Raw genomic sequence first — 23,078 nt, 5'->3', positions numbered from 1 at the left:
TCGCGCTTATAAGGGTCGTTACAATATTGAAAGGCAACAATTTCAAAGACTTTACTGAGTTACTGTTCATATAAGAAAATCAGTCAACTGAAAGAAATTAATTAGGCCCTAATCATTGGATTTCACATGACTGGGCAGGGTGTAGCTATGGGTGGGCCTTGTAGGGTATAGGTCCACCCCCTTGGCAGCCAGGCCCACCCACTGGGGAGCAAATCCCAGCCAATCAGAATTAGTTTCTCCCCACAAAATGGCTTTACTACAGACAGAAATACTCCTCAGCACCCCCCACCCAGACGATCCTGCAGGTGAAGAAGCTGGATGTGAATGGGCCGGCGTGGTTACACATGGTCTGCGATTGTGAGGCCGGTTGGATGTACTGGCACATTCTGTAAAATGACATTGGAGGCAGTTTATGGCAGAGAAATTAACATTCATGTCTATGGCAACAGCTCTGGTGGACATTCCTGCAGTCACCATGCCTCAAAACTTGAGACATCTATGGCATTGTGTTGTGTGATAAAACTGCTAATTTTAAAGTGGCCTTTTATTGTCCCCAGCACAAGGTGGACCTGTGTAATGATAATGCGGTTTAATCAGCTTCTTGATATGACACACCTGTCAGGTGGCTGGATTATCTTGGCAAAGGATAAATGCTCACTAACAGGGATGTAAACAAAATTTGTGCACAAAATCTGAGAGAAATAAGCTTTTTGTGTGTATGAAAAATGTCTGGGATTTTTTTTTTCAGCTCATGAACCATGGGACAAATATTTTACGTTGTTTAAACTTTGTTCAGTGTATATGAAAATTAGTTGTGTATACATTACTTAAGCAGACTGCTTTTTCTTTGATGAAATGCATTTTAAATGGCCCAAAGAGCCCTGGAAGTATTTATTCTGTCCAGGTTTCTCCATGTCTGTCATTTCAATATGGAAATATAATGTCAGGTAACTAACAAAGCCAGCCTCAGTGCAACCAACCAACAAACCAAGTGAACGGAAAATATGAATTAAAAAAAAGGCTAAACTAGGAAATGGTCCAATGCAGGGGATGCAGAGCTGTCCTGTCTGCGGAGGGTGTGTGAAGTTTGTATGAGAGAGCGCTTGTCTCCAAAGCAATACAAGCTTAGACACGTTAAGGGTTTGAGTCATTTGTTTATAGTGTAAAACCTTGACTCTCCACAGACGACTGCTCTGCTGTGGAGGGAGGTGGTTTCAGTGCCCGTCCCAGTCTGGCTCTGGTCCTAAACATTTATAAAAGGCTCAGAATCAGCAAGCTGCACGTAACGCCCGGGACCAGAGCTATTCCCAGCCCGTCTACCAGAGGAAGAGGGGCTTGCCGTCCTGCCTGGCCATGAAAGAGAGGCAACTGAACAGCAGCAGGAGATCCTTCAGCAGTTTGGAGGGGGCTGTGTTGATAACTACTCTCCTGAGGAAGTCCGGGCTGTTGAGATTAGATTGTTGTTTATTGTCCTACAAGAGGAAAATCCTACTACAGCTCAAACCTTACATACACAAACCACACATTACATACACAAACCACACATTACATACACAAACCACACATTACATACACAAACCACACATTACATACAAAAACACACATTACATACACAAGCCACACATTACATACACAAACCACATATTACATACACAAACCACACATTACATACACAAACCACACATTACATACACAAACCACACATTACATAAACAACATTGTAACATGGCAGCAAACAAACAACAGTGAACAGCCCCCCCCCCCCCCCCACACCGGCACATATGGGAGGAAGCTTCATAGAATTGTTAATGATTCATGGTGATAACCCCCCCCCCCCCGCAGGGATGAGACTCCTCCTGAAGCGTGCAGTGCAGCCTTTACAGTAATTGTCTGACACCTCCAACCTGATGGCAGGAAAGGTGAGCTCTGACATCACAGCCGAGGTGGTACCCTGAAGGGACTACATGTGAGCTTCATGATCACCTGTTGTATCCCAGCTCCTGGGCGCTGTAGGAGTCAGCCCTCTGCTTCAGGATGCCGTAGGTGTTGATGATGAACTCTGTGAAGGGGGGGTGGAGAGTCATACTATAGCCTAGCTGCTTCAGCTTGGCCATCAGCTCAGCGTGACGCTGGGACAGCTGGAGCCTGTAGCCCTCGTCCACCTTCCCCGTCAGAGGGTGTGTGGACACCTGAGGAAAAGGGGGTGGTCAAGCCTTTGGTTTGAGTGAAACACAGATTGTGAGTCTCATATGGCACCCTATTTCCAATAGAGTGCACTACTTTTGAACAGGGTCCATATAGGGCTCCATTTGGAATAGGGTGCCATTTGGGACACACAAACAGTCAGAAGTAGTGCACTATATAGTTTAGAGGGTGCCATTTGGGACTCAGAACAACCTCATGGGAGTGGGGGATTAGCCTGTAGAGTTTCTAATTCAGTTATACTGTACATGTCATTATCCAACTCTCTCTTACACATTTGTTTAGAACAGATTTGGAATTAACTTCTTAGGAAATGGAAAACCATTTTGACCTGGGAATAAACCGGTTTGGGAGGCTTTGATTTCCATCTGTGTGTGAATCATTGAAATGACTACATGGCACACAACCACACCCTGTTGTTCAACTAGTCTATTATCCCTTAGCTGACAGAAGGAATGTGTTGTTCAACTAGTCTATTATCCCTTAGCAGACAGAAGGAATGTGTTGTTCAACTAGTCTATTATCCCTTAGCTGACAGAAGGAATGTGTTGTTCAACTAGCCTATTATCCCCTAGCAGACAGAAGGAATGTGTTGTTCAACTAGTCTATTATCCCTTAGCTGACAGAAGGAATGTGTTGTTCAACTAGTCTATTATCCCTTAGCAGACAGAAGGAATGTGTTGTTCAACTAGTCTATTATCCCTTAGCAGACAGAAGGAATGTGTTGTTCAACTAGTCTATTATCCCTTAGCTGACAGAAGGAATGTGTTGTTCAACTAGTCTATTATCCCTTAGCAGACAGAAGGAATGTGTTGTTCAACTAGTCTATTATCCCTTAGCAGACAGAAGGAATGTGTTGTTCAACTAGTCTATTATCCCTTAGCTGACAGAAGGAATGTGTTGTTCAACTAGTCTATTATCCCTTAGCAGACAGAAGGAATGTGTTGTTCAACTAGTCTATTATCCCTTAGCTGACAGAAGGAATATGGCTTTCAACTTTCTTATAATTCAAAAACTGGAATGACCACACACACACACACACACACACACACACACACACACACACACACACACACACACACACACACACACACACACACACACACACACACACACACACACACACACACACACTGTTCCCACCTGAATGATCTTGTCTCGTATATTGAGCACAGTGAACCCATAGAGTCTGTTCTGGCCCTGGAATACATAGGACAGGATCCTTCGATCCAGCTGGAAGGCTATCTCCCCCACCAACCGCTCTGGATCTGGATCAATAACATCATTACACCAACCTCTGAATCTGCATGGATTACTTCAATAGATCTCATTACACCAACATCAACATTCATCCACAGCTAGTTTAACAAAATGTTCATATTCTAAACAACATTCAAACGGTATCCTGTTTCCTATATTGAGCCCTACTCAAAAGTTATGCACTATATAGGAAATAGGGTGCAATTTGGGACCAACACAATAGTTTTGAATACATGTTTTTCTATTCTATTCTGCTATTACAATATTGTCATAATCAGCTCAGTTGATACAAAATGGTGATTCAATTTCTGACTAACATTTTTCTCTAAGGATCATGTCACAACATTGTAATGAGCAAACGACCATTTCCCACACCTTTCACCTTCTGAGACATGACGTAAGAACAGCTTGCAGTATCTTCATGTTCTCGTGGGTCTGTGCACATGCAGCTCTTGGTGTAGGACTCCAGGTTAACCGGGGAAGACGTTCTGTGAGGATGTTTGGAAGATTGATGCAGCTCATGTTTGAATCTGTCCTCATCCACGATGTCTTGCCACTGAATAGTTGTGTTCCTGCCTGTGGGTAGGAAATTCACATCAGAATCAATTCTAAATGCAAAAAGGGTGACAAATTGAGACAAAAAGAAACCAGGCAAAAATAATAAGCAAATATATGTAGATGCTCTCCCCTTTGACTACATCCTCCCTCTGCTGACCTCACTCAAGCCATGGGTTGCTTAGACGTCGCACGCATCAACCAATGGTTGCGTGCGACGTCATCGACTGACAGATTGCTATAACATATGATTTGGTTAGTCGATAGGTAAAATATCTATCCAGGCCTTTTAAGATCTGGCAATGTCTAAACAATGGAACCATGAACGTTCTCAACCATCAGTCTCTTGTCCTTAGATCAACTCATGAACATAATGTAGTTTTTAAATTGTTTGTTTTTTGTTGTTGTTGCTTTACATCACTATGAGATGTCTTTATGTAATGAATAGAGCTTTATAAATTGAACAAATTATTTAAATGTTAGTCATTTAACAGATGCTCTTATCCAGAGCTCCTTACAGGGTGTTTCATCTCGTCGGCTCAGAGATTCGAACCAGCATCCTTTCGGTTAGTGGCCCAAAGCTCTTAACCACTAGGCTATCTGCCACCCTTAATATTATTATTATATGTCCAATATTTTAGCTGGTGCTTTGCTCGGACCTGCATGGCAGTACTGGTATGCAGGGTTGGGATTAATTAAATTTCATTTCACGCCGTATAGTGTAAATCCAATTCCAATTTTTCAGCTTTTCCAACCCTGCTTATTAATTCTAACGGTACGGACGTGTCACATGTCTTGGACGTCCTCTAGTGGCAAAGAGCGGCACACGCACCACCATCACCCACATCGATGTCGATTGCAATGCGTAAACCATACTTGAACAGTTACCTGTCGATTCACTGAGAGTATCGCTGGTTAGAGCGGAGGTTTGCAGTTTGGACTTCAGATCAAAGTTTTCCTTCATCAAGCCAAGCCTTATTTTCAGGTTGTCATTCTCGTACCGCAGTTTCTCATTCTCCAAGCGCAATGACGCACCGCCCCCCTCTGTATCCATATCCACCCAAACACTTCTCCGACTCCAAGCGCCTACTTCAGGCGTTCAGAAAATTGAGACACAACCCGCAAGTTTGTAGACCCTTTCCGTCTGTCTTTTAAATCAAATCCTCAAATGAAATAGGTTATAAATAGCATCATAATAGGGTGTCAGAACGTTCGATTTAACTTGACACCGTTGTCATGTGTCATAATTACACATTGAACATAATTATAGAATCTCCTTTATGATGTCTAAACAGATAGGATATACGTCATTCTTGACGCTCAACATTTGCATTGCATCAGAGGAAATCATTTCTCACACTATTTCTCTCCAGACTGAAAAGCTAAAAACTAGGCACAAATGTCTGTTTGGCTTAGGAAAAAAATCATCCTATCACAAAGTGCATAATCATGATTCATACACTTTTAGAAACAATTTAGCAGCAGCCAGTAATCACCAGCACTGATAAAAAAGAAAAAGAAGAGATTACAATTCAGTTTTAATTGAATAACTATCAACAAATACAGCTGCAAAGACTCACAAACATCAGAAATATCACAAAACAAATTGAATTCAAATATATTATTAATTATTCACACTACACAATTTAAACCAGTCTGGATTGTGGTAAAACTGATCACAATAAACATGAGGGAGTACTATCAAGCAGAGTTACTTGCTATGACTGTGATATGTGGTTGTTTAGTTACCCAAGTTGAATGAACTAACTAAGTCAAATCAAATGTTTTGTAACATGCGCCGAATACAACAGGTGTAGACTTCACAGTGAAATGCTTATTTACGAGTCTTTTCCCAACAATGCAGAGTTAAAAAGTACGAAAATTAGCAAAGAAAAATAGTAACGCAATAGAAAAATACATGGCTCTGGATAAGAACATCTGCTAAATCAGGGTTTCCCAAACACGCTCTGCAATGACTGACAAGAGGAACTGATGATGCACCACCCCATTTAGAAATGTCACCTTGTGCATTCTACTATTACAACTTTCAAGAGTAAGTTCAAAGCCGGACTGAGTTCGCTAGGGGGGGGGCGCGCCCCACAGTTTGGGAACCACTGCTCTAAAAGCGCATAGGGAACCACATTTAGAACGACAGGCGACAGCAGTGTTCACCTGAGACATAGGCACATAAAACAATGTGTAGCAGGTGTTGTACTAGATACGGGAACAAATTAGTAACTCCTGTAAAAAGACTCCTTCATCCTTCAATGGTTCCTTTAGAGGAAGCTCTCAGTTCCGTGCTCTTCCAACGATAGACAGGATGTAGAGGAAGATGTTGATGATGTCAGTGTACAGGGAGAGAGCAGCAAAAACATAGTCCTCTGGACTCAGGGCCTTCTCCTTGTTGCCAAGCAGCAGCTGAGTGTCCACAGCCAAGAACTGGAATCAAGATTTTTCAAAAGAATGATCATTCTATTATCACAATTAGAATTAGCATTCTACTCATTCTATTTAGCAAAATCTGTGCAGTGAGATAAGGTCTTGATTTGGTCTGACAACACATGCAAAATAATGACTAAGTCTGTGTACAAAATGGCACCCTGTTCCCTATATAGGGCATTACTTTGGCCAGGGCCCATCAATCAAAACACTTGCATGAATACTTAAATAGTTGCCCTACTACCACCACCAGTATCGTTTCTACAGGAAAAGACATCACCTATGATAATCAAGATCATTACCAAAGAAAGAGATTTTACTATGCATCCCTAATAGCACCATTCCCTAAATAGTGCACTACAATGGTCAAAAGTAGTGCACTACAAAGAAAATAGGGTGGCATTTGTGACAAGGACTTACGCATGTGAAGAGTAGAGCGCCCAGCGAGGCGTAGACCAGTTCCAGGATCTTGTTGCGGATGAAGATGCAGAGGAAGCCGAAGAGGACCAGGACAATCAGACAGACCAACAGCACACCGTGACAGGAAGTGAAGTCATACTTGGTCTGTATGAGGTCGGGTCAGGAAGAATGCCAAAGGTCAAAGGGACATATTAGTGATTAGCCAATGAGTTTACTATCAAACAATAATATCACTAGCCTCACTGAACAGGGTAGGGTCAGTACCATCACTGAACAGGGTAGGGTCAGTACTATCACTAGCCTCACTGAACAGGGCAGGGTCAATACCATCACTGAACAGGGCCAGTATCTATGATGGCAGGGTCAATTCCAGGTCAATTCCTGTTAAATTTGATTCCATAGGAATGCTGTTTAAAAGGTACACTCAGCGATATGACGTAGGTGCACAAAGTAAACAGCGTAGTTCATCAATTTCCCCAACTAAGAGCGTTGAAGCGTGAGGCTCAACTCTCCCTCTGTTTTGGTACCGTACCTACCACGCTCTAACAGCGTGAAGTGAACCCATACCCATGCACAGATACTGTGTGTGACCGAAGTCTTGCATCTCGCTCATAGCAATGTCATTTCACTGAGTCTACCTTTAATTCTGACATTGACTGGAATACACCCCATCCCTGATAACCCTATGACATGTTGAACTGTGAGAAGAGATAGGGAGAGAGAGAGAGAGATAGAGGGCGAGAGAGATGGAGGGCGAGAGAGATGGAGATGGTGGGCGAGAGAGAGAGAGATGGAGGGCGAGAGAGAGAGAGATGGAGGGCGAGAGAGAGAGAGATGGAGGGCGAGAGAGAGAGATGGAGGGCGAGAGAGAGAGAGATGGAGGGCGAGAGAGAGAGAGATGGAGGGCGAGAGAGAGAGAGAGATGGATACAGACCTGGAGAGAGAAGATAACCACGGTGAAGCAGACAACAGCAGTGATGCCCACGGCCATGATGACTGAGTCAGTGTCGTAGAAACTAGCGATCATCCCCACCATGTAGGACATAGCCAGGGTCAGGATGGACTGGAAACACCAGAGGCAAGGAGAGTCATACAACCTCTTTTACAACTTCAACAATACTTATGCAACTTGTGATGTAGAAGTGCACATATCAACGCAAACTTATAGTGAATAAGACATTTCTTTTCATCTTCAATTAGATAAATGTACAGAACCGGCCCATAAAGAACAGCTACGAATACTATTCTTCATTGAGGGTGTTTTTTAGTCCAGGTAAAGGCTTAATCTGAGTTTGGAAAACAGGACCATAAAGTATATAATTATATAATGGTAATAATGGCCATTTAAATGAGACAGGTCTTATTAACTTACTAGTGCAATCAGGTTCCATGGATGTTTGCGGCGAAACTCTCCACAGCAGCTGATGGTGATGAGAGAGACGAAGAAGACGCCATAGGACACCCAGTAGGTCCATGTGTTGGCCCTCACGAACACTTTGATGCCCTCCACAAAGGTGAAGATAGCCACAAAGGAGAATGTTACCATCAGCTGGACGGTCAACACCATGAAGACCTGTAGGTGGACAAGGAGACAGAGACTATTAGATACAGGATACATACAGTACTAGAATTCCAACTACAGATGAAATGTAGACTCTGCTCTTTAAAAAACGGTTTGAAGCCATTTTGTTTGATTATTATGATGGCTATACAGATGCATGTACAACCATTTTAGCTTAAGTTAATATTTTTTCTTTAGTTCAAGTTTGCTTGAGGTCCTGATTTGGAGCCTCTTGTCATCCAGGTTGTCCCTTACTTTCCGGATGAAGGCTCGTCTTATGGTCTTGTCGTCCAGTCCAGTACCAAGAGAGAAGGAAATATTGTCACTAAAGGCTGGGGGTTGATCATCGCTGTGGTAACCAGTGTTTGGGTCTGGGAGAAAAGACAGACTCAATGCAATGCACATCAGACCACAAACACTTCCAATGCCCCTTTCTATCTATCAATGACTGATAACACACATCAGACCACAAACACCTCCAATGCCCCTTTCTATCCATTAATGACTGATAACACACATCAGACCACAAACACTTCCAATGCCCCTTTCTATCTATCAATGAACGAGAACACACATCAGACCACAAATACTTCCAATGCCCCTTTCTATCTATCAATGAATGATAACACACATTGTTTTTGCTCCGTACTGAAAGAGCTCCATCTTGAAAACTTCACTGCTGTCATGCATCATTTTGTGGACTAATGAACAAATGACTAAAAGATAGTTTGAGTGAACTATCCCTTTAACACTTGAAGTACTCACTATGATTTGGGTTGTCAAAGCCCTGACCGTAGGCCCCAGGCATGGGAGTGTAAGGTGCAGTGCCATATCCTGGGTTCCCCTGACCCTGCGAGTACATGGGCTGACCAAATGCCCCAGGCGTGGGGTAGGGCATCCCCCCTGGAGCAGGCCCTGGCTCCCCAAATGGGTTCGGCATTCCCTGCGTGTTGGGTAAGGTCATCCCATATCCTGGGTTCCCCTGACCCTGGGAGTACATGGGCTGACCAAATGCCCCAGGCGTGGGGAAGGGCATCCCCCCTGGAGCAGGCCCTGGCTCCCCAAATGGGTTCGGCATTCCCTGCGTGTTGGGGAAGGTCATCCCATATCCTGGTGGGCTTGGCTGCCCAAAGCCTACATTTGGGGGCTGGATGCCCCCCTCCAATGAAGAATAGATATTCTTGTCAGGTTGGGACATCACTAGGTCTGTTCCTCTCACTAGGAGAGGGGTTCAAGAAGTGTTGATCTTGTCTGGACTGTAGAAACAGGGCACTAGAGACAGAGACACATGATGACGAATGACAAAAGTTACTTTTGACATTTTACTAATTTAGCAGAAGCTCTTATCCAGAGCAATTAGGGTTAAGTGCCTTGCTCAAGGGCATCGATTTTTCACCTAGTCAGGTAGGTGGTTAGGATCCTAGTAGGTATCTTAGTAGGTTAGGATGGTAAAGGTTTTAAGAGTATATAATCTAATCTAAAAAGGGGTTTTAAAAGGAGACCAAAGTCCATCCTGGTATCCCTAGGGGATACCTGCCCCAGTATCTGTGCATTAGAGATGTCGACAATGAGTATGATGGTCTCCTCTCCAACGCCCAGGAAGCTCACATTCAAACTCCCATTAGACAGCTCTGCAAGCATCATGTCAAAATATGTTCCTTACTGACCACAAATCTGAATTTACTCCCGTTATGGCCGGTATGTACTTCCAAAAAAGGTATAAATAAAAATGTACAAGCAAAGAACATGCATACTCAGCACTCATACTCAGCACTCATACTGCCACAAACAGAAAGTATACAACATCTCAATACATTGGAGGTGCTAAGAATGACCTTTTTTTGGTTGCTTGTATTTTTATTTAGACGTGTTTTGGAAGTACATACAGGCCGTAACGGGAGGAAATGAACATAGCTGCTGAGCGAAACTCCCTATTCGGTAAGATCGCTTGCAGAGCTGTCTAATGGGAGTTTGAATCCGTTTAGAGGCTTCTCTAATGCACAGATACTGGAGCAGGGAATACTCTATCCACCCTGTAATAACTGTGCATCACGAGGGAGAGAGAGAGCCATGATTCAGAAAACTATCTAGATTAGAACAATGATAAGCAAACAGCAGTGTGCTATTCATTACAACGTAAGAGCTCAAAATAATATAACCAAAAATAAACTGTGACTGTTGATCAGTCACTAAAAATTAACTATGGTTACGGGAAGCGAGTGGGGCAGTGGTACAACTTTAAAGTATCCCTCCCTGTCCCGCTCTTAACTAGACTGTTCACAAGAATTGTCCAACAGTGTGTGATTGCGGCCTGCAATTAGGGGCGTTCCTGCAACTGCAGGAACGCCCCCCCACTCAAGCATTCCATTGGTTCCTGCATAAACGCCCCCCCCCTCGAGCACGCCATCTTAATTCTTGTGTGACACTTGATATTCTGGATTTCCCCTGATTGTCAATGCGATTCCAATGTGGGTCAAAAGGGAAATAAAAGTATTATCAGAGTTTTTCGAGGGCTAAGAGCACTGTCTGCCGGTATCAAATATTGTGATAACTAACAAGACAGATCAGAGCCTGTCGTTTCCAAATGAATCATAGTGGGCAGAACAAGCAGGGAGGCGGGCAGAGCCAAGAGCCACTTCTGGCCACTGGGCTTCCTCTCAGTGAATGGAAACACCAACCGGATGATTCATATTTATACATCCTGTCAACTATCTGGTTTATCGTTCCATCCAGGGTTGCCATGTTTGATATTTTCCTGCATTGGGCTACTTTGAAAACGATGTCAGGGGTGAAAATGTATTGGTCACGGGTGGAGGGATTTTGGGATACTTCTAAATCGCATTGCGGCCGCCATGGCATTTCTCTTAAACAATATATATTTCACTGTGACCTGCTGCCGCAGACTATCAGGCAGTGAGAAGTCTGTTAGTGAGTGAGTGAGTGAGTGAGTGAGTGAGTGAGTGGACCGGAGCGTTGTGTGTACGTTGAGAGCACTGGTTGAGAGAGTAATGCAGCAGAGACACGGAGACAGAGCAGCACACAAGCACGTCGTGACAACTTTTTACCAAGGCTATTTAGATGGGTGCCTCCATAATGACCATTATTCCATAAATCATTAACGCTCTAGAACTGATATAACGGCGACAAAGAATTGGAAAACGACTTTAGGCGCACGAGAGCTCTTTAGATAAATTTGCTCAGAGGTGGTTTAAAATAAACTGCATTCTAATGTCGACTTTCTTATGGATAACCTTATCAAGCGAAGGGTTTTACTCATGCTCAGTTCTTGAAATAACAAGTCAATCTCCAAAATAGGCCATTTATAACAGTTTGTAGTCTTAACATCTGGCACATAATAACTGCACAATTACCAGAAAATTGCCTGACATTCCTTTGTAGAAGATAATCCAAGTGTTTCTAACACAGAGATTGAGATCCTCTGTTCAATATTCATCACTCAAACCCTCCTGTTGGGTTTATCTATATAGTTATCCACATGCGCAAACGGGATATATTTAAGAAATAAGGCACAAGGGGGTGTGGTATATGGTCAATATACCACGGCTAAGGGCTGTTCTTACGAATGACGGAGTGCCTGGATACAGCCCTTAGCCGTGGTATACTGGCCATCTACCACAAACCCCTGAGGTGCCAATTTGCTATTAGAAACTGGTTACCAATGTAATTAGACCAGTAAAAACACATGTTTTGTCATACCCGTGGTACACGGTCTGATATACCACGGCTGTCAGCCAATCAGCATTCGGGGCTCTAACCACCCAGTTTATATTTACAATTATTAACTAAGTGGTTTGAGCCCCGAATGCTGATTGTTTGAAAGCCATGGTATATCAGACGTTTACCACGGGAATGACAAAAACGTTTTACAGTTCTAATTATGTTGGTAACCAGTTTATAATGGAAATAAGGCACATCAGGGGTTTGTGGTATATGGCCAATATACCATGGCTAAAGGCTATGTCTTAAGAACAGTCCATATACCACACCTCATCGCGCCTTATTGCTTAAGCATAGCAGTCTAAACAAGTTAAATTGACATCCATTGATGAAAATGATCTGGAGAGTTTAATAAGGGAAATGTATCTTCTCTTGTGACATATTCTTAAACTCGCAATAATTATTATTTTGATGGAAAACCATATTTTGCTTCTTAGCCTGGAAAAGGATTTATTGGATAAATGTAGCAACTCCTCTCTTGCTGCAACATTTTTTGGGGGGGGCTAGATCAGGCCTTCAGGGGTCATTGGGCTATACATTTACATTTGAGCTAGATCTGGCAACCCTGGTTCCATCTGTGCAGGACACGTTATCCTAGTTAGCTGGGTAATCGAGGCTTTCTGAAGGCTTCACCGCTTTCACCAAATTGTGCCGGAAAAGGGTCAATTACTGGGAGCTTCATTATCTGTTCACAATGCACATTAGTAACATCTGCTGTTCAGCAATAAATAGCGGTGTGATTATCAGATGTTTTCTTCTCCACTGTTTTCATCAAAACTCCGTGGTGTGGCAGTAAATCCTTGGTTTAGTAGCCTATAATCCGGTGGAATACCAGGTTCACATCATGCCTTCCCTTTTGCCTTCAAAATACATTTTTAAAAAACAAACAGAATCTGTGGCATTATTTAGGATGCTGAAGACAGAAGATTATATTATACTAAATAAAACAAATTATTTGAACTGAGCAGAAAGTGTGGTTTCACTTTTTTTTCTCTCCTAAATTGTGTTCCTTCATCGGGTTTCGACCTCAAATCCCTCACGCCCCTGAATGTTCCATACTCTACCTGCTAAACTACCAGTCAGGTTAAACTTTTTGAACAAAATCCTAACTATATTTGTAAGTGCTGTGTCCAGGTCAGTGTTTGAAAGCAGCGACAATGGCCAAATCAGTGGGATCTCGCATTTTGCAACACACCGTTTGAAAAAGCACATGATCAAACTAAGCTTCGGACGTAATTGATGATGACGCACTTCTGATAGTGATACATGCTTCCGCACATTGCTTCGAAGTTAGCTGCTTAGCGATTTCAACGCATGGCTCGGAGCTCCTGTATCATAACTAGCTACCTTTGTCGCCCCCGCCAGCTGTGTACCAGAGTCCTAGCTATCGTTAGCTAGCTAGCTAGCTACCTATCCCGCCTGATGTGTACCGGAGTCCTAGCAACCAGCGTTGTTGCCCCCGCCTCTTCTGTCGGGTTTATCAACCGTTGGCATCCAACGTTATGGTGCGTTACCGTCACCCACTGTACCGGAGTCCTAGCTTTAAAAAAGTACCATTAGAAGTACACTACATGACCAAAAGTATATGGACACCTGCTCGTCGGACATCTCATTCCAAAATCATGGGCATTAATATGGAGTTGGTCCCCCATTGCGGCTATAACAGCCTCCACTCTTCTGGGAAGGCTTTCCACTAGATGTTGGAACATTGCTGTGGGGTTTTGCTTCCATTCAGCCACAAGAACATTAGTGAGGTCCGGGACTGATGTTGGGCGATTAGGCCTGGCTCGCAGTTGGCATTCCAATTCATCCTAAAGGTGTTCGATGGGGTTGAGGTCAGGGCTCTGCAGGCCTGTCAAGTTCTTCCACAATGATCGACAAACCATTTTTGTATAGACCTCACTTTTATGCACGGGGCATTGTCATGCTGAAAGAGGAAAGGGCCTTCCCCAAACTGTTGCCACAAAGTTGGAAGCACAGAATCGTCTAGAATGTCATTGTATGCTGTAGAGTTAATATTTCCCTTCACTGGAAGTAAGGGGCCTAGCCTAAACCATGAAAAACTGACCCAGACCATTAATCCTCCTCCACCAAACTTTACAGTTGGCACTATGCATTCGGGTAGGTAGCGTTCTCCTGGCATCCACCAAACCCAGATTCGTCCGTCGGACTGCCAGATGGTGAAGTGTGATTCATCACGCCAGAAAACGCATTTCCAATCGCAGCGAGCTTTACACCACTCCAGCTGACGCTTGACGTTGTGCATGTGTATCTTAGGTTTGGCTGCTCGGCCATTAAAACATATTCCATGAAACTTCCGACAAACAGTTATTGTGCTAATGTTGTTTCCAGAGGCAGTTTGGAACTCAGTAGTGAGTGTCTCAACCAAGGACAGAGATTTTTACATGCTGCGCTTCAGCACTTGGCGGTCCCGTTCTGTGGGCTTTTATGCCCTACCACTTTGCGGCTGAGCCATTGTTGCTCCTAGACGTTTCCACTTCACAATAACAGCACTTACAGTTGACCAGAGCAGAAATTTGATGAACTGACTTGTTGGAAAGGTGGCATCCTATGACAGTGCCATGTTGAAAGTCACTGAGTTCTTCAGTAAAGGCTTTCTATGGGGGCGGCAGGTAGTGGTTAGAGCGGTGGGCCAGTAACCCGAAAGTTTGCTGACAAGGTAAAAATTTGTCGTTCTTCTCTTTAACAAGACAATTAACACACTGTTCCCCGATAGGCCGTCATTGTAAATTAGAATTTGTTCTTAACTGACTTGCCTAGTTAAATGTAAAAAAATCTACTGCCAATGTTTGTCTATGAAGATTGCATGGCTGTGTGATTGTATACACCTGTCAGCAATGGATGTGACTGAAATAGCCGAATCCACTAATTTGAAGGGGTGTCCACATACGTTTGTATATTATATTGAGAGATGCAGGAACGCCCCGAATTTCGGGCCGCAATTGCACCCTTCTACCAATAATAACTTTCACTGTTACAAGAATCATGAGTTCAGATCTAGGATCAGTTTAGTCGACTAAACTACGGCTGTGGAGAACCATTACTGCGCCATTGACAACCGTTGTTGTTTTGTAGAAGTGGAAAACTATAACAGGCTGTACAATATATATATATAAATCCCACTGCAACAAACAACTCAGTCTCACATTACCGGTATTCTCCGTGGATGAAGTTTGAACGTTTTCCGTAAGCGTTTTCCAAGTTGCTCCCAGTTTGAAATACAGTCGTGTGAACAGCTATAAAGGAAAGAAGAAAATTACTTTCCTTTTCGGTAGGCGATATTTGTTCCGCTAAGTCCTGTGTTACATATTTCAGTCCAAGAGGTCATGCGCGCCCCGCGTGAGGCACGTCATTTCTCGAATGAACTGTGGCACGCTGTTAGCCCTGCTGCCATCAGATGACGCGATTATTCCTTACGTGACAATTACAAAAGACGTGAGGAATAATAGCGCCATCTGGCGGCAGCGGGGCTCGACCACATGTCAACGTAGGGCCAATGATGAGTAAATATTATAACTTGATCGTTAAAGGGCCAATACAGCCGTTTTTCTATATTAAATCATTTATGCGTAACAATTAAGTACCTTACTGTGACTGTTTTCAATTGAAATGGTCAAAAAGAAACAAAAATAGCTTCTTAGCAAAGAGAAATTTCTCAAACAACAATTTTGCAAGGACTGTCTGGGAGTGGTCTGAGTGGGTAGGAGAAAACTGAAAACGATCTGTTATTGGCAGAGAGGTTTGGAACTCTCTTTCTTATTGGTCAACAGATGTATCACGTCAACAAATGTACCACGTGGTGATGTCACCACCAAAACTCCATCCCACCACAACATCCCACTTTTCAAACAGCTCTTACACTTAAAGAGCATTATCATTATTTTCACAATTTCACAGTATTATTCCAACCTGGAAATATATATAAAAGACATGGAAATCATGTTTTTGACTGCACTGGGCCTTTAACAAGTACTTCCAATAATACTTTTTTGTTTATTTATGAGGATTAATACATTAGAGTGGCCAGTTTATTAAAAACATTTTTTAAGTAAAAGTGAGCCGAGGCCAAATGTCCACTAGATGTCAGCATGTCACATCTGAACACACACACACACACACACACACACACACACACACACACACACACACACACACACACACTGACCTCAGCTCTCTCGCCTACAACTCCGTGTTCTTCAATCATCTACAACTCTGTGTTCTTCAATTAATCCCAGTCTTGGCATCAGGGTGCTTAATATTAACACAACTAATTCAATGAACTGACCACAAGCTCAGCATTTAGTTGAATTCAAGGACACTGACCTAGTCTAACTCTTTCTCACGTTGATCAGAATGGAGAAATGAAGACATTATCATGGGTCTTGTTTACAAAACACAAGAGGGCTTTTGTTCTTCCTCCTTCCCATTGAGTATGATAGAGGCCTCTAGTGGACAAAAGACAGTTTTAGCATGGGCAGCACCATTGAGGGCTTCCAGCATGCTTCCGCCATTTTAAAGTAGTTAAAGTAGTCAACTAGGTGGGGATTCCTGGGGTTGTAGCCTAAATTCCGCTGCCCATGCTGTCAAAGACACTATTATGGCACAGATATAAAGAGGACTCCTCTATCTTTATGTTCCTGCCACTGAGGAGGGCCTGTGGGCCACCACCTGTCCTCCCTGTGCCTGCACACACTCAGACACTGAGGCCTGACAGGTGACATTCTGCAGCTGTCTGTCTGCCTAATAGGGTTCAGCTGTCGTAAAAATGGGGACAAGCGTGACCAACTCTTGGCCTCACAAAATGTATCTCCATGAAAATGAACAATAATGTATGTATCGTATTGTAACTCTTAAATGCAGATAGAACACGATATACCATGTCCTCTATTCCACTGAAACAGACTAATGGTGACTAACGTGGCCATCAGTGGTCTTAACTTTATTCCCACATTGAAGTTCCGATTTGCCTGGAATTCAAAAGGATTTTAAACAGGTGAAAACAGGGGAAAGAGGAGTTCCCAGGATCCTCTCTGTCTGTCTGACTGGTCAAGTCGCAGGTTTTGCAGCTTCATTTGTTCCTACACACACATACACACACACACACTCACACTCACACTCACACAAAAATAACGCTAATCTTAAACTGGTCTTCCAGACTGACCACAGCAGGGAATGTCATGTAGGAACCTATCAACCAATCAACTATCTCATAAGATTCAACACCATGAATGAAGTCAAAGCCCCATTAAAAAGGGTTTCTGAATACAGTATGGTGTACTTCATTATGTAGATGTGTGTTAATAGAATTGAAGCGTGGATGTTTATCATCAGGGTATGGTAAAGATGATACGGTATATATTTTACATTGGTCAACTGATATGTTCTGATGAAATATAGTGGAGAGTTGTAGCTGTCAGAGAGACTTGTGGCTGCAAGTTGGCAGACCAAGGACCCTTCTAGGAAGGGTTGAGAGATTAGACTACATCCCAAATGGCACCCTATTCCCTATGTAGTGCACTATTTTTAAACCAGGGACCGATATAGTGAATACTGTAGGGAGCCATTTGGGATGTGTACATCAGGGGATAGAGTTCCCCTACTTACCATTCTAGGAACATAGCAGGTTCATGTTTCAGAGGTCATCTACATTATTAACAAGAGAGGGGGAAAATGTAATCAGCAAGATTCAGAATCTCTCAAGAGAGGGGGATTATGTAATCAACAAGCCTCAGAATCTCTCAAGAGAGGGGGATTATGTAATCAACAAGCCTCATAATCTCTCAAGAGAGGGGGATTATGTAATCAACAAGCCTCAGAATCTCTCAAGAGAGGGGGATAATGTAATCAGCAAGCCTCAGAATCTCTCAAGAGAGGGGGATAATGTAATCAGCAAGCCTCAGAATCTCTCAAGAGAGGGGGATAATGTAATCAGCAAGCCTCAGAATCTCTCAAGAGAGGGGGATAATGTAATCAGCAAGACTCAGAATCTCTCCAGTTGGAGAGTTAATGTTTAGAGGACACCAACCAAGATTTTTTCTTCTTCAGATGATCAAGTGAAGTAATAATACAAGTTGTCTAGTTCAACTTCCTCTTCCTGGTTTTAGTTTGTTTTGATTTGTCAGGCCAATCATATATCACCTAAACAGCAGTGTCATGAACAGCATGGGAATGTAGCACCATGGACAGCAACCAAACTGGCAAACTAAGACATTCAAATTCCACATAGAAATGAACTAGACACTGACTCACCTGAATTAATTTAAATTAAATTTAGAATTGAGTCTTAGAATAATCTTTGAAGAGAACCATTTTGGAAGAGACTTCAGTCCACCGTTGTTCAGACCTGAAACACGTAGACAGAGATGGTCTGACGGTTAAGAGAGGAGTAGTGTCTCTTTCAGTTGGTACATTCTTTGGAAGTGAATGTAGTTTCCTCACCTGTCCCCATCTTCAGCTGTCCAAACTCTATAGCATCGTCTGCTTCCTAAATGGCCCCCTATTCCCTATACAGTACACTACTTTGGACCAGGGCTCATAGGGTTCTGGTCTAAAGTAGTACACTATATAGGGAATAGGGTGCCATTTGGGACGCAGCCTCTGACTGGATCAGTGCACGGCTGTTTCCCTCTAAAGAGTCTCTCACCCTGACTGTGTCCTTCACATGTCATTGGACCTCACCTATGTACATTGTATGGCCTACCTACCCTGTAACTCCAATACGTTCCCCATGATAAGACAAGACAAGGTTTCTTCTAACCTACCCTGTAACTCCAATACGTTCCCCATGATAAGACAAGGTTTCTTCTAACCTACCCTGTAACACCAATACGTTCCCCGTGATAAGACAAGGTTTCTTCTAACCTACCCTGTAACTCCAATACGTTCCCCATGATAAGGTAAGGCAAGGTTTCTTCTAACCTACCCTGTAACTCCAATACGTTCCCCATGATAAGGCAAGACAAGGTTTCTTCTAACCTACCCTGTACCTCCAATACGTTCCCCGTGATAAGGCAAGGCAAGGTTTCTTCTAACCTACCCTGTAACTCCAATACGTTCCCCATGATAAGGCAAGGCAAGGTTTCTTATAACCTACCCTGTAACTCCAATACGTTCCCCATGATAAGGCAAGGCAAGGTTTCTTCTAACCTACCCTGTAACTCCAATACGTTCCCCATGATAAGGCAAGGCAAGGTTTCTTCTAACCTACCCTGTAACTCCAATACGTTCCCCATGATAAGGCCAGACAAGGTTTCTTCTAACCTACCCTGTAACTCCAATACGTTCCCCATGATAAGGCAAGGCAAGGTTTCTTCTAACCTACCCTGTAACTCCAATACGTTCCCCATGATAAGGCAAGGCAAGGTTTCTTCTAACCTACCCTGTAACTCCAATACGTTCCCCATGATAAGGCAAGGCAAGGTTTCTTCTAACCTACCCTGTAACTCCAATACGTTCCCCATGATAAGGCAAGGCAAGGTTTCTTCTAACCTACCCTGTAACTCCAATACGTTCCCCATGATAAGACAAGGTTTCTTCTAACCTACCCCATAACTCCAATACGTTCCCCATGATAAGACAAGACAAGGTTTCTTCTAACCTACCCTGTAACTCCAATACGTTCCCCATGATAAGGCAAGGCAAGGTTTCTTCTAACCTACCCTGTAACTCCAATACGTTCCCCATGATAAGACAAGGTTTCTTCTAACCTGCCCTGTAACTCCAATACGTTCCCCATGATAAGACAAGGTTTCTTCTCAATAAGAGATCAGACTGATGAGGTGTTGATCGTGTTTGACAGAAGGATGTGCCCCAGCAGGTGAGACTTGGTTGATGTACAGTGAACTGCTTTCTGTCAGTTTTGTAATTATGTACAAACTACAATACGAATATAAGTAGCTAAAAGGCTGTTTATTTCATCTAATTAAATGAATGATTGTATTTGCAGAACAACACATTTGAAAAGGCAAGATAAATAGAATATTGTACTGGAATCTCTGAGAGACTTGGTAGTTTATGTCCAGTGACATTCAAAGTAATCTTCTTAAAAAGATATAGCGTGTGTTAACATATTCCTTTGTATGAAACAGTTCAAGTATAAAAAGTTCCCAACATTGTAAAACAGTCAATCTCACAAAGTAAATAACAAAATCACAGCTATGGAAATAAAACTATGTTTTTTAGGATAGAGAGTATTATAATGTATATCTAATAGTTTACGCTGTAACATTTCTCTATCGTTGTCCGAACACATTAGAAAGAGAAAGATATCTACAAAATAACAAGAAAATAGGTTGTATAGATGGAGAAAAGGTTTACTTCATGCCGTTATATTTCGGTTTTATAAAAGTCCTAATTATCATTGTAGCTTTAGTACATACATGACAATAACAATGTGACTATCTCAGGAGAACATACCTCTGACATAACATGAACACATTATTTATTCAATACAGGCCTACTCCCTGACTCTAACTAAAGGGTGCAAATCTGTCTTTTCTAATTAAAAGATACCTAAATATTTTCCAAATACCAATATGCTAAGGCACATTAGGAAAAACATTCTAGAATATAAAAGCTCCACATTCCGTGTGTGTGTGTGTGTGTGTGTGTGTGTGTGTGTGTGTGTGTGTGTGTGTGTGTGTGTGTGTGTGTGTGTGTGTGTGTGTGTGTGTGTGTGTGTGTGTGTGTGTGTGTGTGTGTGTGTGTGTGTGTGTGTGTGTGTGTGTGGGTGTGTGTGTGTGTGTGTGTGTGTGTGGGGTAGCTGGTGCTCCAACATAGAGAGAGGAGCAGCTTCTATAGACAGGAAAAGCTTCAGGCCAGTAGCTGTTCTGTCCTGCCCTCACTGGTTCTGATCTGACCCCCATAGGAACACAGCAGACAGTTAACATCACTCCTCTAGCTCACTGTTTTGCATAGGTACAAACATTATTATAGTAACATTATTATATACAGTTGAAGTCGGAAGTTTACATACACCTTAGCCAAATACATTTAAACTCAGTTTTTCACAATTCCTGACATTTAATCCTAGTAAAAATTCCCTGTCTTAGGTCAGTTAGGATCACCACTTTATTTTAAGAATGTGAAATGTCAGAAAAATAGCAGAGGGAATGATTTATTTCAGCTTTTATTTCTTTCATCACATTCCCAGTTGGTCAGAAGTTTAGATACTGTCACGCCCTGACCTTAGAAAGCCTTTTTATTCTCTATTTGGTTAGGTCAGTGTGTGACTAGGGTGGGCAATCTATGTTGTATTTCTATGTTGGCCTGGTAAGGTTCCCAATCAGAGGCAGCTGTCTATCATTGTCTCTGATTGGGGATCATACTTAGGCAGCCTTTTTTCCACCTTCGTTTGTGGGATCTTGATTTTGTATAGTTGCTGTGTAGCCTGCAGAACTTTACGTTCGTTTTGTATTTTGTTGTTTTTCGGTGTTCATTTTAATAAAAGTAAGATGTTCGCCTACCACGCTGCACCTTGGTCTCCTCATTCAAACGACGTGCGTAACACATACACTCAATTAGTATTTGGTAGCATTGCCTATAAATTGTTTAACTTGGGTCAAACGTTTCGGGTAGCCTTCCGAAAGCTTCTCACAATAAGTTGGGTGAATTTTGGCCCATTCCTCCTGACAGAGCTGGTGTAACAGAGTCAGGTTTGTAGGCCTCCTTGCTCGCACACGCCTTTTCAGTTCTGCCCACAAATTTTCTATGGGATTGAGGTCAGGGCTTTGTGATGGCCACTCCAATGCCTTGACTTTGTTGTCCTTAAGCCATTTTGCCACAATTTTGGAAGTATGCTTGGGGTCATTATCTATTTGGAAGACCCATTTGCAACCAAGCTTTAACTTCCTGACAGATGTCTTGAGATGTTGCTTCAATATATCTACGTAATGTTCCATCCTCATGATGCCATCTATTTTGTGAAGTGCACCTGTCCCTCCTGCAGCAAAGCCCCCCCACAACATGATGCTGCCACCCCCGTGCTTCACGGTTGGGAGGGTGTTCTTCGGGTTGCAAGCCTCCCCCTTTTTCCTCCAAACATAACGCTGGTCATTATGGCCAAACAGTTCTATTTTTGTTTCATCAGACCAGAGGACATATTTCCAAAAAGTACAATCTTGTCCCCATGTGCAGTTGCAAACCGTAGTCTGGCTTTTTTATGGCAGTTTTGGAGCAGTGACTTCATCCTTGATGAGTGGCCTTTCAGGTTATGTCGATATTGGACTCGTTTTACTGTGGATATAGATACTTTTGTACCCGTTTCCTCCAGCATCTTCACAAGGTCCTTTGCTGTTGTTCTGGGATTGATTTGCACTTTTCGCACCAAAGTACGTTCATCTCTAGGAGACAGAACGCGTCTCCTTCGTGAGCGGTATGACGGCTACGTGGTCCCATGGTGTTTATACTTGCGTACTATTGCTTGTACAGATGAACGTGGTACCTTCAGGCGTTTGGAAATTGCTCCCAAGGATGAACCAGACTTGTGGAGGTCTACAATAATTTTTTCTGAGGTCTTGGCTGATTACTTTTGATTTTCCCATGATGTCAAGCAAAGAGGCACTGAGTTTGAAGGTAGGCCTTGAAATACATCCACAGGTACACCTCCAATTGACTCAAATGATGTCAATTAGCCTATCAGAAGCTTCTAAAGCCATGACATCATTTTCTGGAATTTTCCAAGCTGGTTAAAGGCACAGTCAATTTAGTGTATGTAAACTTCTGATCCACTGGAATTGTGATACAGTGAATTATAAGTGAAATAATCTGTCTGTAAACAATTGTTGGAACAATTACTTGTGTCATGCACAAAGTAGATGTCCTAACCGACTTGCCAAAACTATGGTTTGCTAACAAGAAATTTGTGGAGTGGTTGAAACAGAGT

At 42.7% G+C, this 23,078-nt stretch overlaps 2 protein-coding genes across 5 annotated transcripts; both read right to left on the bottom strand.

The window, feature by feature from the left end:
* Nucleotides 1-1,134: 1,134 nt before the first annotated feature.
* LOC139572997 (speriolin-like protein) lies at nt 1,135-5,209 on the bottom strand. Of its 2 annotated transcripts, XM_071395951.1 has the most exons (5): nt 4,906-5,203; nt 3,838-4,038; nt 3,346-3,470; nt 1,984-2,189; nt 1,135-1,443 (listed from the first exon to the last, which is right to left on the bottom strand). In XM_071395951.1, the coding sequence occupies exons 1-5, from the start codon at nt 5,069-5,071 to the stop codon at nt 1,317-1,319; spliced, it is 825 nt and encodes a 274-aa protein (XP_071252052.1). In that variant the 5' UTR covers nt 5,072-5,203; the 3' UTR covers nt 1,135-1,316. The 2 variants fall into 2 exon arrangements, with proteins under 2 accessions (XP_071252052.1, XP_071252053.1); XM_071395952.1 differs by lacking the exon at nt 3,346-3,470 and having other exon boundaries at nt 3,845-4,038; nt 4,906-5,209.
* Nucleotides 5,210-5,532: 323 nt separating this feature from the next.
* Nucleotides 5,533-15,680, bottom strand: grinab (glutamate receptor, ionotropic, N-methyl D-aspartate-associated protein 1b (glutamate binding)). 3 transcript variants are annotated; one of them, XM_071395948.1, is made up of 7 exons: nt 15,348-15,680; nt 9,203-9,709; nt 8,693-8,808; nt 8,249-8,449; nt 7,811-7,939; nt 6,877-7,020; nt 5,533-6,456 (listed from the first exon to the last, which is right to left on the bottom strand). In XM_071395948.1, exons 2-7 carry the CDS (start codon nt 9,633-9,635, stop codon nt 6,307-6,309), a joined length of 1,173 nt encoding a protein of 390 aa, XP_071252049.1. In that variant the 5' UTR covers nt 9,636-9,709; nt 15,348-15,680; the 3' UTR covers nt 5,533-6,306. The 3 variants fall into 3 exon arrangements, with proteins under 3 accessions (XP_071252049.1, XP_071252050.1, XP_071252051.1); XM_071395949.1 differs by having other exon boundaries at nt 15,343-15,558; XM_071395950.1 differs by having other exon boundaries at nt 9,203-9,596; nt 15,348-15,487.
* Between the last annotated feature and the right edge of the window lie 7,398 nt (nt 15,681-23,078).

The sequence above is a fragment of the Salvelinus alpinus genome, chromosome 4 (genome assembly GCF_045679555.1).
Source record: "Salvelinus alpinus chromosome 4, SLU_Salpinus.1, whole genome shotgun sequence".
Classification (NCBI taxonomy): Eukaryota; Metazoa; Chordata; class Actinopteri; order Salmoniformes; family Salmonidae; genus Salvelinus; species Salvelinus alpinus.
Note: the sequence above shows the minus strand (reverse complement) of the source record. Positions and strands in the feature narration are given on the sequence as shown.

What these genes read in the sequence shown, in the direction of transcription:
- grinab (XM_071395948.1), bottom strand. Translation starts at nt 9,635, where the DNA reads ATGTCCCAACCTGACAAGAATATCTATTCTTCATTGGAGGGGGGCATC. An exon ending in CATGGAACCTGATTGCACTA is followed by an intron (nt 7,940 to 8,248) that starts GTAAGTTAATAA and finishes TGGTGTTTCCAG; the next exon opens with TCCATCCTGACCCTGGCTAT. An exon ending in GCGCTCTACTCTTCACATGC is followed by an intron (nt 6,457 to 6,876) that starts GTAAGTCCTTGT and finishes TCTTGATTCCAG; the next exon opens with TTCTTGGCTGTGGACACTCA.
- LOC139572997 (XM_071395951.1), bottom strand. Translation starts at nt 5,071, where the DNA reads ATGGATACAGAGGGGGGCGGTGCGTCATTGCGCTTGGAGAATGAGAAA. An exon ending in CATGTCTCAGAAGGTGAAAG is followed by an intron (nt 3,471 to 3,837) that starts GTGTGGGAAATG and finishes TTATTGATCCAG; the next exon opens with ATCCAGAGCGGTTGGTGGGG. An exon ending in TACGAGACAAGATCATTCAG is followed by an intron (nt 2,190 to 3,345) that starts GTGGGAACAGTG and finishes CCTTTTCCTCAG; the next exon opens with GTGTCCACACACCCTCTGAC.